A 15,166-nucleotide genomic window follows, 5' to 3' on the forward strand; every position below is an offset into this window, starting at 1 on the left:
CGCAGTCGGTTAAGGCGTCGACCCGCGGTGCGGGCGGTGCCGGATTCGGGTTCGATTCCCGGTTCCGCCCGTTCCGCGGGCGTCGTCCCCGGCTGTGTCACCAGGTGTGGGGTAGGCTCCCACTTCAGCCGTAGCCTGGGGGGGGTGGGTAATGAGGGCCGGGAGGAGGAGGAGCTCTCCTGTAATTGGGACGATACGAGCTCGTTGGAGGGAGGCCTGAATAAAAAAAAAAAAACGAGCATTCCGAGCAAAATTCGGGGCCCTAGAATTCGTAGACCGTATATCCGTAAGTATGTCCCCGAAAACAGACTTAGAGTCCCGTCCTGTCTATATTTCCAGCTCCAGTGTTCTGTGCGGCGCCGCGGCCGCGTTCCCGCTCGGTTTCTCCATATATTCTTACACGCACACTGTGATTAGACGGCTCGGGCCAGCCTACTTGAGCGCGGCCGCTCCCGAGATGATTTCGATCAGCTCGCGGGTGATGACCGCCTGGCGCGTCCGGTTGAATGTCAGAGTCAGCTTGTCGATCATCTCGCCTGGGAAGGGTGGGGAAACGGCCGGTCAGAGCGTGGGGTAACGGCCGGTCAGAGCGTGGGGGAAGCGGCCGGTCAGAGCGTGGGGAAACGGCCGGTCAGACGGGGGTAGGACATCGACGAACCAGTCGGCCGACTGCGAGCGGTGAAACCACGGCGGACAGTAACCACTAGTGATGTCAATTTCAGAAAACATATGTCCAATGTCTGTCCAATGTCCAATACTTACGTCGACTGTCCGTCCAAAAATGTCCAAGCCAGCCATTTGTCCAAAGATATCCGACATCTACGCAATAGTTTACACTCAACACCGCTATTTAATTTGCTTTTAATGTATCGTTACCAGCTCAAAAGTGGTAATCATATCGAAAGCTGAGCTTTCTAATAGCCAATCAATGTTAAACACGATTACTTTATAAAAATGTTGAGGTGTAGCAAGCGATTGTCCAAAGTTGTCCAAAGCCTGCTGTCATTGTCCAGCCGAATTCCGAATTGGACATTGGACAAAATCGGAATTCCGAAGATTCAAGTTCCGATTGACACCACTAGTAACCACTAGCGACTGAGTGGGCGGCCGACCGACCACGGCGCTGGGAGAAGGCAGCGGAGGAGCACGAAAAAAGCGTCCGCAAAAATTACAGACACCTGCAGCCTGCACACAGAGAGAGCGCCTTACCCTAGGGAAACGATTTACCACAAATAGTAATAACATTGCGAGTCTGAGGCAGGGTAATTAGCTGAATGGACATCCGACCGACACCAAAGTTACATTGTTTTGACAAGACATGCTGCAAACAGCATCCCTAACTAGCGGCTAATTGCCTCTGATAATAAACATAAAACTACAAACTTCATAACTTTACTAAAACAACGAGCGCTTATGCAGACGTCACAACAGTAATTTCGCATCCGCAATATAAAATAAAGCAATGAACATTCGCACAAAGTGCAATGCTATCCACCTTTTAACCGGCGCGGCGTACCAATTAAACGGAAAGGACTAAAAAAGGTTTCGGTAATTGTTGATTAGAATAGTTTTCGTTTGGAATGTCTCCAGCGAGTCCTTAGCCTCCAAAAATCTGCCTTCAACCTCATAACGGCATGTGACGTTGAAAATCCAGTCGACAATCATAAGAAATTACTAGTAATTAAGTAAGCATTTAATTACTAACTCAACAGTTGAGATTGTTATATAACTCAATGAGGTCGCCATGATGTATGAGATCACCAACAATTTACCAATTCGACATTGTTCATCACGCACCTACCATACGTGATGAAACGGATAAGAAGCTTGTGAATGGGATCGAAGCCAGAATCAATTCAAAAGCTGATACATTCATGGCAATCATGATATGAATGATGCACGCATGTAACACAACTGTATGTAACAGTAACAGTGAGCCCCCCCCCCTCACCCCGCCAGTGAGGGTAACAGACACAGTAACAGTGAGTCCCCCCCCCCTCACCCCGCCAGTGAGAGTAACAGTAACAGTAACAGTGAGCCCCCCCTCACCCCGCCAGTGAGAGTAACAGTAACAGTAACAGTGAGCCCCCCCTCACCCCGCCAGTGAGAGTAACAGTAACAGTCACCAAGAGTGGCTGGGCCCGCTGGCGGCACTGACCGGCGTTCTTGCTGGCGTTGTCCATGGCAGTCATTCGGCTGCTCTGCTCACTGCAAGCGCCCTCCTTCATCGCGTAGTAGAGCATGGAGGCCAGCGAGAACTCGAGGTAGCTCTGCGTCACCTCGGCGTCGAGCGAGTCGTAGACGGCCAGGTTGGGCGACTTGGTGACCGCGTCCAGCGAGTAGAGCGGCAGCTCGGACGTGTCGTACGACACCACGGACCTGGCCGACAAAGGGGCGTGTTACACACCCAGTGTTACACACCCACGTCCAGCGAGTAGAGCGGCAGCTCGGACGTGTCGTACGACACCACGGACCTGGCCGACAGAGGGGCGTGTTACACACCCAGTGTTACACACCCACGTCCAGCGAGTAGAGCGGCAGCTCGGACGTGTCGTACGACACCACGGACCTGGCCGACAGAGGGGCGTGTTACACACCCAGTGTTACACACCCACGTCCAGCGAGTAGAGCGGCAGCTCGGACGTGTCGTACGACACCACGGACCTGGCCGACAGAGGGGCGTGTTACACACCCAGTGTTACACACCCACGTCCAGCGAGTAGAGCGGCAGCTCGGATGTGTCGTACGACACCACGGACCTGGCCGACAGAGGGGCGTGTTACACACCCAGTGTTACACACCCACGTCCAGCGAGTAGAGCGGCAGCTCGGACGTGTCGTACGACACCACGGACCTGGCCGACAGAGGGGCGTGTTACACACCCAGTGTTACACACCCACGTCCAGCGAGTAGAGCGGCAGCTCGGATGTGTCGTACGACACCACGGACCTGGCCGACAGAGGGGTGTGTTACACACCCAGTGTTACACACCCACGTCCAGCGAGTACAGCGGCAGCTCGGACGTGTCGTACGACACCACGGACCTGGCCGACAGAGGGGCGTGTTACACACCCAGTGTTACACACCCACGTCCAGCGAGTAGAGCGGCAGCTCGGACGTGTCGTACGACACCACGGACCTGGCCGACAGAGGGGCGTGTTACACACCCAGTGTTACACACCCACGTCCAGCGAGTAGAGCGGCAGCTCGGACGTGTCGTACGACACCACGGACCTGGCAGACAGAGGGGCGTGTTACACACCCAGTGTTACACACCCACGTCCAGCGAGTAGAGCGGCAGCTCGGAGGTGTCGTACGACACCACGGACCTGGCCGACAGAGGGGCGTGTTACACACCCAGTGTTACACACCCACGTCCAGCGAGTAGAGCGGCAGCTCGGAGGTGTCGTACGACACCACGGACCTGGCAGACAGAGGGGCGTGTTACACACCCAGTGTTACACACCCAGCACTGTCCGCCCGGCAGCTCGGACGTGTCGTACGACACCACGGACCTGGCCGACAGAGGGGCGTGTTACACACCCAGTGTTACACACCCACGTCCAGCGAGTAGAGCGGCAGCTCGGACGTGTCGTACGACACCACGGACCTGGCCGACAGAGGGGCGTGTTACACACCCAGTGTTACACACCCACGTCCAGCGAGTAGAGCGCCAGCTCGGACGTGTCGTACGACACCACGGACCTGGCAGACAGAGGGGCGTGTTACACACCCACCACTGGCCGCCCGGCAGCTGCGCCAGGTGACACCACGGACCTGGCCGACAGAGGGGCGTGTTACACACCCAGCACTGTCCGCCCGGCAGCTGCGCCAGGTGACGCCACACAGCACAAACGTAGATTCAAACTACGATCTAGGCGGCGCCACATTATCTCAAATGATGGGTACACTGCGTACGGGCTGGAGTAAGATGTCTGAAAACGAAAAATGTAGGCATACGACTACGAGTGTATTCACCATAACACGCGATACAACGTACTAATGAATACCGTTAGTTAATTCGCAGGGTGTTTGAAGTTGTCAGCGTTCAACATGCACGGCGAAATCGGGCCGGTTGGCTCAAACACTAACTAGTTTTTGGTGCATTGAGGAACTCGCTTAACGCTCTGCTCTTGTTAGTAACAAGAGCTTGAAAACAATGCAACAGCTTCTCGTGTTTTCCCTTATGCACCTTTTTGGTACGTGTGATGGCATCAACATTAAATAAATGCAACACATTTTTAAAAGCGCTTGGAGAAAAAGCGATCCTTTATTAAAACGATGTTAGAAGCACGGTCGATATCGCCAAGCATAACAAGAATGTCTATGATAAAACCTGAAACTAGTTAGTGCGCAGCATGTCCCCTAACGATCAAAATATAACATTAAATTGATATTTTGAACTCACCTGAAGATGTTGAAGAAGATATTGCCCGTGCTGAACTCGTATCCGGAGGCGAGGATCTCCTGAGCGACGGCCGTGGCGTCCGAGAAGGACGGCGCCTTCTTGCCCACTTCACTGACGTGGAACAGAATGTTCTGGTTGTGGGTCCTGCCAATGGAAGCGGCACCCCGTCACACTGCTGACGAAACTGGACCCTAACACAGAGCGGAGCAACACCATGCATCACGCAAATCCACGCTCTACTGAAAAAGACAAAGCCAATTCGTGCTCGGAGGTTTTCAGTACTAGTGCCTAACCTATTTGTGATGATGGACCTGATTATACGGTTACGACAAGTTTTCTTTTTATGCTATCTGTACACACTCAAAGATACATCACACGTTGTTAACTTGTTACCGATCAATTTCTTCATTTTTTTCCCTGAATTAATTGCTTTTTTCCCAGCCGAGTCCCGCACCCCCCACGCACCGCTGCAGGATGGTGCGCGACTTGTCGCCGATGCAGACGATCTTGTAGTTCCCCTCGGGCGTGTAGTTGGCCCGGATGCGTTTGGCGATGCTCGAGTGGACGGCGCCGCAGAGTCCGCGGTCCGAGGTGACGGCCACCAGCAGCTGACTGGCGTCCGGCGCCGGCTCCTCGGCGCCGATCTCGGCCGCCTCGTAGAACGTCTGCGTAAGGAGTGGAGTGATCAGGTCATTACTCAGGCGCCCAGGCCGTATCGACTGTCATGGTATTAGCGCTCAATACAAGGAGCAATGTGGTGCGACCACAAGGGTCGACAGAAAGCATCCAATGACTCATCTTTTTTCAAGGGGAGAGAACAATGCTTTACATGATGACCATCAGATAGTCTGAGTCTCCCACTCTACAAACAGACAGTCTGAATCTCTCTTTACTTCTAGTCCTCCTTGCACAGTACTCTAAAACAGACATATTTTACCTCCCTATTTTATGCACAACTTGATACCATTTAGGGCCCAGGTCACCAGTTAGGTAAAGTTACATTAAAAGGACATCACCTGAATGAAAGTAAATTTGGACATCACCTGAATGAAAGTAAATTTTCTCTTGACTAGATCTACTGAAGGATTTCTTTAAAAATGATTTAACAATACTAATCTTTCAGCAATTATCATGACAGGATGTGTGAAACACTAACATAAAATTTTCAACATTGGTAACACTGGGTGAGGTCATTCTTACAACCTTTGTTGCTATACAAGGATGATTATTTCATTAGGAGTTATAAAGGAAATTCAGAGCCTGAGCATCTTTGTTTGGGCCATCTTTAACACTTTTCCCCATAAACATACAACTAACTATTATAGAAACATTCAGGTAGATATCTTTTATTTTATTTTTCACCTCAAGACCTAACATTTTCTCTTAAGTCATGCTCAAAGGATACAACCACCTTGGTTGGGTCATCTTAACAATATATACAGCTTTACTGAAACACTGACTATTTATATTTATGGTCAAATAACTGATCATCAACCTGCAAGACTTGGTGCAGGTTGACAAACAAAAAAGCATGCTTCAAACATTAGCTAGCACCTCTATTCAAAACTATAGACTACCTTTATTTTATCAGGTAATGTTAGTCGGGTTTCACCTGAGCTAATTTTATTGTTTATACAAAGAGGAAAAGCAGTAGCCTCAGAGAGAAGAGTTTAACTTACTTTTGCACCAATGCCATATGCCCTTGCTGGTTTCAGCTCGCGCTCAGCACGTGCATATTTGGCAGCTGACACCATCTTCATTGACTTGGTGATCTTTTGGATGTTCTTAACTGATCGCAACCTCATAGAGATTGCTTTCAGGGTAGACATTGCCCTCTGCTGCTGCTGCTGCTGTGGGCCGCTGTAAAATGAAAAGGATATTGTCAGTATCAGTGCCAAATTCTTGATAAGTACAATGAGATAAAATGACTATTCATTTGATATACAATAGCTCTGGATGATTTATTTCTTAAGGCACAGTGTACAAACCATTTACAGGTAATTAGGTACCTACCTACCTACACATAATTTGGGAAGATAATTATGCAATAGTTCGCATTAAGATCACTTGTGAATTGTGATCTTGACTGCTGCATGCATACTGAAGCTGAAGAATAAGCAATATCAATATTTCACTAAGTAGACTTTACAAAAATAATATTGTTACACCAATACACTTCATGATCTTCTCATGCTTGAGTATCAATTGTAACAACAAGCCTGCTCAAGAGCTCGAGCTCTTCAGTTAGTGGAAACATCTCCCTGAGAACCTTTTTAAAGACAAAACCAAATATAAGAAATGTATTTAATGAATGTTAATTATTAAAAATTTATTTTCAGGCAACTATCCACCAAAAACTTATTATGATACCTATTCAAGCCCTTAAGATGGCTAAAATGACGCACCTGTGCCAAAATATGTGCAAGAAAACCCAGCAATTTATGAAGCTCTGGAGCTGTTTCATAGGTGAAAAACGCGTAAAAATACAAGAAACTATTCAAAAATAGGACTAGCTCTTCGGTCATTCAAATTAACTTACCATAGCGGCAGCAGGAAGGTGGACCGGCTCAGCATCTTCACGGCCAGAGATATCCCACCGCGAGAGATCTTTTGGGCTGCGAGTACTTCCAAATACTTCTGTAGCGAAAGGAGAGCCATCACTACGACGCAAAAGTTGATATAATAAATACGATTCGTCAGTCACATAGAAAGATAACTTTGTTTTAAATCTGAATTTCTGTAAAGCATACATTTAAGTTACATTTAGGAACAATAATCACAAGCATTCCCTTTTATTAGGCTTCAGTACTTGTGTACTTGATTGCACTGCGAAAAACCTGCTCTTTTCAGTATCAGGAGAGGCAGACAACTTTTCTGAGAGAAAAGCATGCATTTACATAGACAGAATATATTCATTCGATGGCGAATAAAACAGCTTTACGCTTTTTAAACATGGGACTTATCAGCCATATTTTGATAATGATATAAGCGGTGATCGTAGCGGATCCATCGTCGTCGCAAGGGCCATTTATGCTGCGGGAACGGGGACAGAGATAGGTATTCAAGTTGACGTTTACATGAAAGTGGTGAAAAATTGCATTTGTCAACACTCAACTACGGAACAAAACGTATGAACAGGTGGATTTCCCACCCACTTTGAAGCATTAGGACACTTTCCGCATGGTTTATTTTGTTTTTACATTGGTTAGGAGCTAGGTATATAAACGTAGCAACAGATGGTAATTTTCAGCTGCCGGACATTGGTCACGTGACCACATTTTCCGTGTGACCTTGAGTTGGCACCAGATTTTGTCGACAGACGTGGCGCAGCTTATTTTACTGCATTATTTTAGATACTAAATATTTAGGCGTGTGGTGGTAAATGATACCGTGCAAATAATATTGAATCATCGGTGACATAGTTACCATTGTTACTTGAATAGCATCAATAAAATGCAATTAATCTATTATTACTCTTCCATTGATTTTATTCTGTTTGCAGGCATAGGTAGAAACTGAAAAGCTGAGCCTGCAGCTTACAGTTGTTCTATACAGTAGCGGCGGAACACCTTCAATTAAGGGGGGGGGGGCACTGCCGACTTTCGGTCCGATTCTTTCCATGCAACGCCCATAGGGCTAATGTTAAAATGCCAAAATTATAGGGGGCACGGTGCCCCGGTGCCCTCCCCGTTCCGCCGCCTATGGTTCTATAACTCTTAATGCATAAATCAATGCTACTGAGGGCTGCAAATTTGTTTTTTACCTATCTTTAATAACTGATGCCCTACCTTCATCTACCATTATCTGTAAGAATCTTGCATCAATCATCACCAGACTTCTTAGTTTTTTTTTTACATACCTACGCCCCAGCCGCGAGAGTGGGCGGGTACAACTCCCTCGCCTTAATTGAGCTAGCCTCGCGGGAAAAACGAGCATGTGTGCCGTTACGGGACCGGGGACGCAGCGATTGATGCACGGTTTAAAAGTCTCAGGTCAACTGATGGCCTCTGAGGGTCAGGTCAAGTGCCCCGAGGGCCAAAATACGATTTCGGGTTTTGAAAAATAACTTTGTCAAAAAAAAAACGGCGCAGAGTCGCGATTTTAGTACCATCATGTTTGTCATGCTCCGGTGCGTCAAAATGGTACACTTTTGTTTGGGTGGGGTCAACATAAGGTGTTCACATCGGATCAAAGCCAGGTCAGAGGCACTCAGGTCACGAACTTGGTCGGAGGAGGTTATATCGCATATCATTCGATTCGGTAGGTCTTCCCGAGTCTATTGGCGACTTTTCCGACTTGCCAGCTCAATTTTATCAGGAGTTATTGACGAAAAAACTTGTGACATTTATGACGTCATGAATAACGTCACGCTAGGTTAAAGATGCAAAAGTGAAGCATTGGACATTGCAAGAATTGCATGAAATTGCGATTCCATGTGCTTGAGCTAGGTTTAGATCATTCTCGGCGTCAAAATTACAGTTTCCATATTTTCCCCATTGACTTGTAATGGTGACGTCGCGCGATCGGCCTGACCTCATGTGACCTCCAGGAGAAATCAGAGATATACAAGTTTTGAGACTCCTAGAGGATACTAGGTCCTGTAAGTATCATCTCGCTGTGACAGCTCCTCTGGCACCGAGGGCATTGCGAAGTTTCGGTATTTTGGGACTATTGCAGAGGTTCACGTGTGACGTCATAAGTCAGTGACCTGACCTGAGACGGAAATGCAATTGGTTTCCAAAGATTCGTATGGAAGCAAAGATAAGGTGTGCCAAATAGCAGCCCTCTAGCTGTAAGGTGTTTTGAGCTATCGCCAAAAGTCGTGAGTGGAGCGCTACTGACTCCTCCGGTCGGCCGCCGGGGGTAAGGAGGCGTGCAGGGTATCGGAAAACCACCTGGTACTTTGCGAATTTTGCCGATAAAAATACGTTTCTTATGCCAACTTGTAGCCAAAAGACTACTGAATCTCAAACCAGTCGTATCCTTGCACTAAATGGCTTGGTTTAGACACGATAGGTCTGAAAAGAAAAGGTCCCATGTATTCTCTATGGGCGCCGCGAGGCCGTTGGCACCAGAGTTTCGGGAAGTGCCCTCGCCACAACCGCACGTGCAGATTTGGTCACGTGACCAAGCGCATTTGCCGCCACTGTATTTATATACACTGTGGTAATTTTCTATTTTCTATTTTTAATATACTATATTTAGCTCCATAGATTCATAGAGAACTGAGATTCTAACGTAATCACAAAGTTAGCGTTTAAATAGCATTATCCATTTCGACCATCCTTGGTGATGATAAAGTTTGTTTTGATACATTTATGACGTGGTGGTTGCAAAACAGTGGTGGCTGTTGTCTCGCGCGGGTCTGTGGCAGGGTATATTGAGTGAAGTCTGTGGTGTGTTTATCTGAGTTTCTAATTTTATTTAATCATTTAGAGGTAGGTCGATAAATTCGATAAATATTGTTCGGATATTTTAATTGCTGTAGACATTATACTTATCTTGCGCGCATACAGCAGAAAGGTATTGGTGTGAGTTGCACTTGCACGGCCCGACTTCTTAACAAGTCGTGTAAAAATGAAAATTAAAGTGAGTTGGAGTGTGCTAAAATGGGTGCTGACATGCCATTAATGGTGCAAAGTATACAAAAGTCACGGTGACTATAAATAACAAAAGTCATACCCATTATGCTCATACCTGATACCTGCCTCACCATTACAATTATTGATCCTGCAATGGTAATTCAAAGTTTGTTGGGAACCCTTTTTTACAGCACCCTGCCAGAGGCCACTAGCTTTATTGGGACTTTTGGTTTTATGGAAACATCAACAAACTGGGATGTTTGGTGGAAACAGCTAAAATTCTAACTGTGTTTTTTTTTGCAGTTCTAACCGTTTTATGATAATATCTCGTAAAGTAGCCATAGAAATCATCACAAATGCTAACATGTCAAAAACAAAGCAGCAAAAATTAACAAATTAAAGGAAATGATTCACTTTTAACATAGGGTTTTGAACAGGAATAGCAGTTTCGTAGCTTGAGCTGAGACAAGCACAAATCAGAACCTTTTACGGCTCAAAGATCAACCCAGGCAAAGATGTTCCATTTCTTGTCCAGAAAAGTGTCTTGCTGAGGAGTGCTTGTTATGCTGAGGAATGCAGCCACGTCATCATCAGCCAAGCAGCATGCTGCTTACAGCGTATGGGTTTGAAGTGACTTTGAACTACACACTATGATTGGTCAATGCTTAAAAAGCTTCTGCATCGAATAATATTTTCATAGAGCAGGTATAGTTCTTCCTATGTAAAAATGTAGAAAAGGATGTTTTTTTATAAAATGGTTTTAGTTTCTTTGCTGATCATTTTGAGCATAAAAATCTGAAATTCACTGCAAAAAAACTAATTTTGGGAAAGTGAACTATCCTCTTTAAAATCATTCTCTGATGGTCATCATCTCATCATGACTCCTGCTCTTCCTTCTCACTACTGGACTACTGGAGCCTTTTTTCTTTTTTTTCTTTAGTGCTGAAGTGCTTAGAGCATTGGTTGTGTCATAGGATCACAAATTGTTTCTAATATTGCATTGTTTATTTTTCAGAGCATGGCAAGCAGCAGTTCTAATAATGAAGGCCAAGGATTAAGTGGCAATGATAAAGGTGATGACATAAGAAATAAATTTATTGAACATCAAAATCCTGGGCAAGACTGTCAATCACACTCCACTCTACCAAATGTTGTGGAGGAGAGCACCACCATGGGCCATGGAGATCCATCTCCCAGCCACTCTGTAGCTGGATCGGAAGATGCTCTGATGATACGTGCTGCAGCATCCTCCCCACGGTCCAATGAGGCTTCTGGCCACGAGCAGCCTCCTGGTAGGGACTCAAGTCCTTCCACATCGGTAGCGTCGCCAGACGTGACAAAGTCGACCGCGACCCTCCCTGAAGTGCCCGACGATGCTGTGGAGCCGATCCGCGTCGCGCTGCCAGAGGAGCCAGCTGGCTCCGCGGAGCCGGCCCGTGTCGCTCTGTCGGAGGAAGAGCCAGTAGGCTCCGCGGAGCCCGCTCGCGTGGCGCTGCCGGAGGAGCCCGCCTGTGCCGCGGGGGCGGAGCGCGTGGCGCTGCCAGAGGAGCCCGCCAGTGCCGCGGGGGCGGAGCGACACGTGTCGGATACGGCGCACCACATCAAGTGGGTGCAGTTCCACGGGGCCCGCTCGCCGATCATCACACAGAATGTGAACGGACCGTGCCCGCTGCTGGCGCTGATCAATGTGATGCTGCTGAAGGGCAAGGTGCAGCTGCCCTCTGCGCTGGAGGTGATCACCATCGGCCAGCTGATGGACTACATCGGGGACACCATGCTCGACTCGGCGCCGGCCGAGGCGCAGCAGCCTGACTTTCAGCAAAACATGCAGGACGCCGTGGCCATCCTGCCCAAACTGCAGACCGGTCTCGACGTCAACGTCAAGTTCTCCGGGTAGGTCGTGTTACGCGTATCTATGTCGCCCTTGTTCATCTGAAATTAACCAGTGATGCTGCAGTAAAAGTTGAAACCCAAATCGAAACTGCAGATGATGCATCAGATATAGTTATTTAACTGCCCCCCGTAGTTTTGACGCTACATCAATGACGTTCGTGAGGAAGGCCCTTGGCGACTATTTAAACAACGTTCCATGTGCTTTAGACGGTCAGTTTTTGCAACGATGTGTGGCCAATAGTACCTGGTGACGGTTATTCTTCGTCTACGCATTTTCCAGTTATTGAATTTATTTTAGTGATTTCGTTCCGGGATCATATACGGATTCTAGTAAACCACATACCAATTATCAGCACTAAACAGTACACAACAGTTCAAATATCTCATTTCTCAATGTTAAATAAAAAAATGTCCGCAATATTTGATGTCATCCGGTTAAGAATGTTACGACACCATGACGTTATTGATCAGTCGTTCAGCTCGATATGTCACGTTGCGATGTTGTTAAACCCGATGCAATGAAGCAGCTGATGTCCGAAATGTTACCTTCTGATAATCCTGTTGGATACGTTCAAACACCGGCCTGGTGATCAGCCTGTCACATCCCGTTACACTGCTGCAGGGTGCAGGAGTTCGAGTACACGCCCGAGTGTTGTATATTCGACCTGCTGCACGTGCGGCTGTACCACGGCTGGCTGGTGGATCCGCATGAGCCGGACGTACACCGAGTGGTGGCCCAGTGCGGATACAACCAGCTGGCCGACAAGATAATCACCAACAAAGACTCGGACGACCCGGAACTTCTGCACGAGGGTGAGCTCACTACCCAGGACTCGGTCCACAGTTGCCGTTTTCTCAAGCTGCCGTTAATATGAAATGTTAATGGACATTATGCAATGTACACTAGGCGCTCGGCGGATGCTCTGGTAAACCGTGGACATGTTTGCACAGCCCAGCTGTCACGGTATGCTCGTGTGTCCCATTTCTGATGTCTGTGTCACGTGTGTGTCGGTGGATTCGGGGACTGGTGACTGCGGCCCTGCTGACGACTGGCTGTCGTGCTCTCTGCGTATAGTGCTGCTGGCCGAGAACTTCCTGGACACGACGGCCTCGCAGCTGACCGCCCACGGCCTGAGTCAGCTGAGGGAGACCATGCGGGACGGCGAGCTGGCCGTCTTCTTCAGAAACAACCACTTCAGTACCATCTACAGATACCAGGTCTGTGCTGTGTGCAGCTACCTGCGAGTATTCTCTCTGATTCTTCGGTATAACTGTACAAATTGCAGGCTCAAATTACGGTAGCTGCTATGCTATACCAATTTTAACACATTGCATTTGTTTGGAAGAATCATTATTAAATGCCAGTACGCTTTGATGCATTCTGGGTACGTTTTGGTGCGGTCGGGGTTCGATTTAAGGTGCGTTCTGGGCTCGATTTGGTACCCAGCATTTTGTATAGCTGTACTGCATTATTGCCGGCAGACGGCAGTAGCTCTATATCGTCGCTCGGGCCTCCGAGTGGTCTGCTGTGGATCTCTCGTTTGACACACCCGCTGACTGCAGCTGACGTGCGCGTTGTCTACCCTCCGCAGGACCAGTTGTACCTGCTGGTGACCGACCAGGGCTTCCTGCGCGAGCCGCGGGTGGTCTGGGAGACGCTCAGCTCCACTGACGGCGCCGGACAGTTCGTCAACGGAAACTTTGAGCCGCTGAGCCCTGAGCGGCCGCCGGCCTCCGGCCCCGAGCAGGTGGACCACGAGTGAGTGGGTAACGGGCGGTGCAGGTGCACTTGTGCAACACCCCCTCCCCGTCTGCCGCCTACGCTGGTACACATGTACATTGTACAGTACCCCTCCCCGTCTGCTGTGTACACTGGTATTCTTGTGCAGCTCTCTCGGCTGACTGGCGGTTTGGTCTCACCGCCGTGCCAGTGTGCTCTCTGTCTTTCTGGTACAAAATCTGACCAATCACCCTGGAGTTGAACTCAACAGCCCACTCATATGAGTGATGACCAACACTAGCCCGGCCGCTGACCGCCGCCGACCGCTCTTTTTCAGCTACATGGTGGCGCTGTCTCTGCAGGAGGAGAGCTCGCGGCAGCAGGCGCAGGATATGCAGTGGCAGGAGTACAAGGAGGCAGAGTTCGGCACCAGTGCCGAGCTACTCTCAGAGTGAGTCTCAGGTCCAGCGGCACACGGCGGTCGTGACGATAACCTGTGTTACGTTCGGTCATGGTGCTGTAATAATTCGGTGTTTGTTATGTGTAGGTGGTGTATGTGCGGGAGTGTGCTGCTGGTGCGGAGTGCAGTGCAGGCGCCCACACTGTGTTGACGCTACGTATGAGTACGCTCTGCTGTCGATCGGGCTCGCTGGCCGGCCCACCACCGGCGCTGTTCTGGAGCCAATTGTCCATGTTTTGCAGCGCCGAACTGGCCAGGCGGTTACAGGAGGAGGAGGACAGGAGTGCGGCGTCCGAGCAGCAGCAACAACAACAGCAGCCGCAGCAGCAGCAGCGGCAACGGCGGCGGCACTCTCAGCCGCCGGCGGCACCGCCGCAGCAGCCGGCCACGGGCCACCAACGGGTCAGCAGCACCGGAGGATCTGAAGGAAAATCAAAGGGGAAGGTGAGCCAGCCATCAGGACATGCTGCACTCGGTCGCACACTCTTGCTGAGCAAGGCCGTGCGGTCGATTGCAAAACGATGTTCCCCGGTCATCACATGACGCTTCGAACTATACAATTACTAAAAATATTGATTTTCATGGAATGTACTTGAATACTTGTCATCATGCTCAGAGCAGAGCGATGACTATTCGGCTCACTCACTCTGCTCGCCAAGAGGCCGCTGAACTTGACACCGCCAATGAACGCTGACGCCCGCCTCTCCGTTTCAGTGTGCCATTATGTAGCGGAGGGCCGCCGCGCCCGGCGCTGTGACCTTATCTGTACGGCGCGGCTGCGCCCCGGGTCGGCGGTCGGCCGGCCGACCGGAGCGCCGCGCGCGTCCTCTCCCGGTGCCTTGCCACGGCAGCACAGCGGCTGGCGTGTGGCCGCGCGCTGTGACCGATTCCATGTGATATACCGGCCCTGTGGCCGCGGCGCGCCGCCGCACCGTGCGCCTGACCCTCTACCCGCACCGCGCGCGGGACGGAGAGCGAGCCGAGCAGCCCACGACAGCTGTCAATGCCTGACTGACTGACACAATATATGTATACACTGGCGTCTGTATTACCTCTTTCTATGCGCGTGCCTAGTATTGAACCCGTCAGTCGCTAGATGGGTT

At 49.4% G+C, this 15,166-nt stretch overlaps 2 protein-coding genes across 10 annotated transcripts; one reads left to right on the forward strand and one right to left on the reverse strand.

Annotated features, from left to right (window-relative positions):
* Positions 1-316: 316 nt before the first annotated feature.
* LOC122382461 (ATP synthase subunit gamma, mitochondrial-like) lies at positions 317-7,674 on the reverse strand. 4 transcript variants are annotated; one of them, XM_043367819.1, is made up of 7 exons: positions 7,643-7,674; positions 6,948-7,045; positions 6,088-6,268; positions 4,874-5,073; positions 4,409-4,552; positions 2,159-2,379; positions 317-536 (listed from the first exon to the last, which is right to left on the reverse strand). In XM_043367819.1, the coding sequence occupies exons 2-7, from the start codon at positions 6,980-6,982 to the stop codon at positions 433-435; spliced, it is 885 nt and encodes a 294-aa protein (XP_043223754.1). In that variant the 5' UTR covers positions 6,983-7,045; positions 7,643-7,674; the 3' UTR covers positions 317-432. The 4 variants fall into 4 exon arrangements, with proteins under 4 accessions (XP_043223754.1, XP_043223750.1, XP_043223753.1 ...); XM_043367815.1 differs by having other exon boundaries at positions 7,609-7,673; XM_043367818.1 differs by having other exon boundaries at positions 6,948-7,145; positions 7,609-7,670.
* Positions 7,675-9,566: 1,892 nt separating this feature from the next.
* Positions 9,567-15,111, forward strand: LOC122382462 (ubiquitin carboxyl-terminal hydrolase MINDY-1-like). 6 transcript variants are annotated; one of them, XM_043367820.1, is made up of 8 exons: positions 9,567-9,783; positions 11,006-11,883; positions 12,506-12,696; positions 12,959-13,101; positions 13,476-13,642; positions 13,941-14,054; positions 14,306-14,507; positions 14,778-15,111. In XM_043367820.1, exons 1-8 carry the CDS (start codon positions 9,727-9,729, stop codon positions 14,790-14,792), a joined length of 1,767 nt encoding a protein of 588 aa, XP_043223755.1. In that variant the 5' UTR covers positions 9,567-9,726; the 3' UTR covers positions 14,793-15,111. The 6 variants fall into 6 exon arrangements, with proteins under 6 accessions (XP_043223755.1, XP_043223757.1, XP_043223758.1 ...); XM_043367822.1 differs by having other exon boundaries at positions 9,572-9,997; XM_043367823.1 differs by having other exon boundaries at positions 9,572-9,771.
* Positions 15,112-15,166: the final 55 nt, after the last annotated feature.

Source organism: Amphibalanus amphitrite, unplaced genomic scaffold (assembly GCF_019059575.1).
Source record: "Amphibalanus amphitrite isolate SeventyFive unplaced genomic scaffold, NRLGWU_Aamphi_draft 000140F_arrow, whole genome shotgun sequence".
In the NCBI taxonomy this organism is placed as follows: domain Eukaryota; kingdom Metazoa; phylum Arthropoda; class Thecostraca; order Balanomorpha; family Balanidae; genus Amphibalanus; species Amphibalanus amphitrite.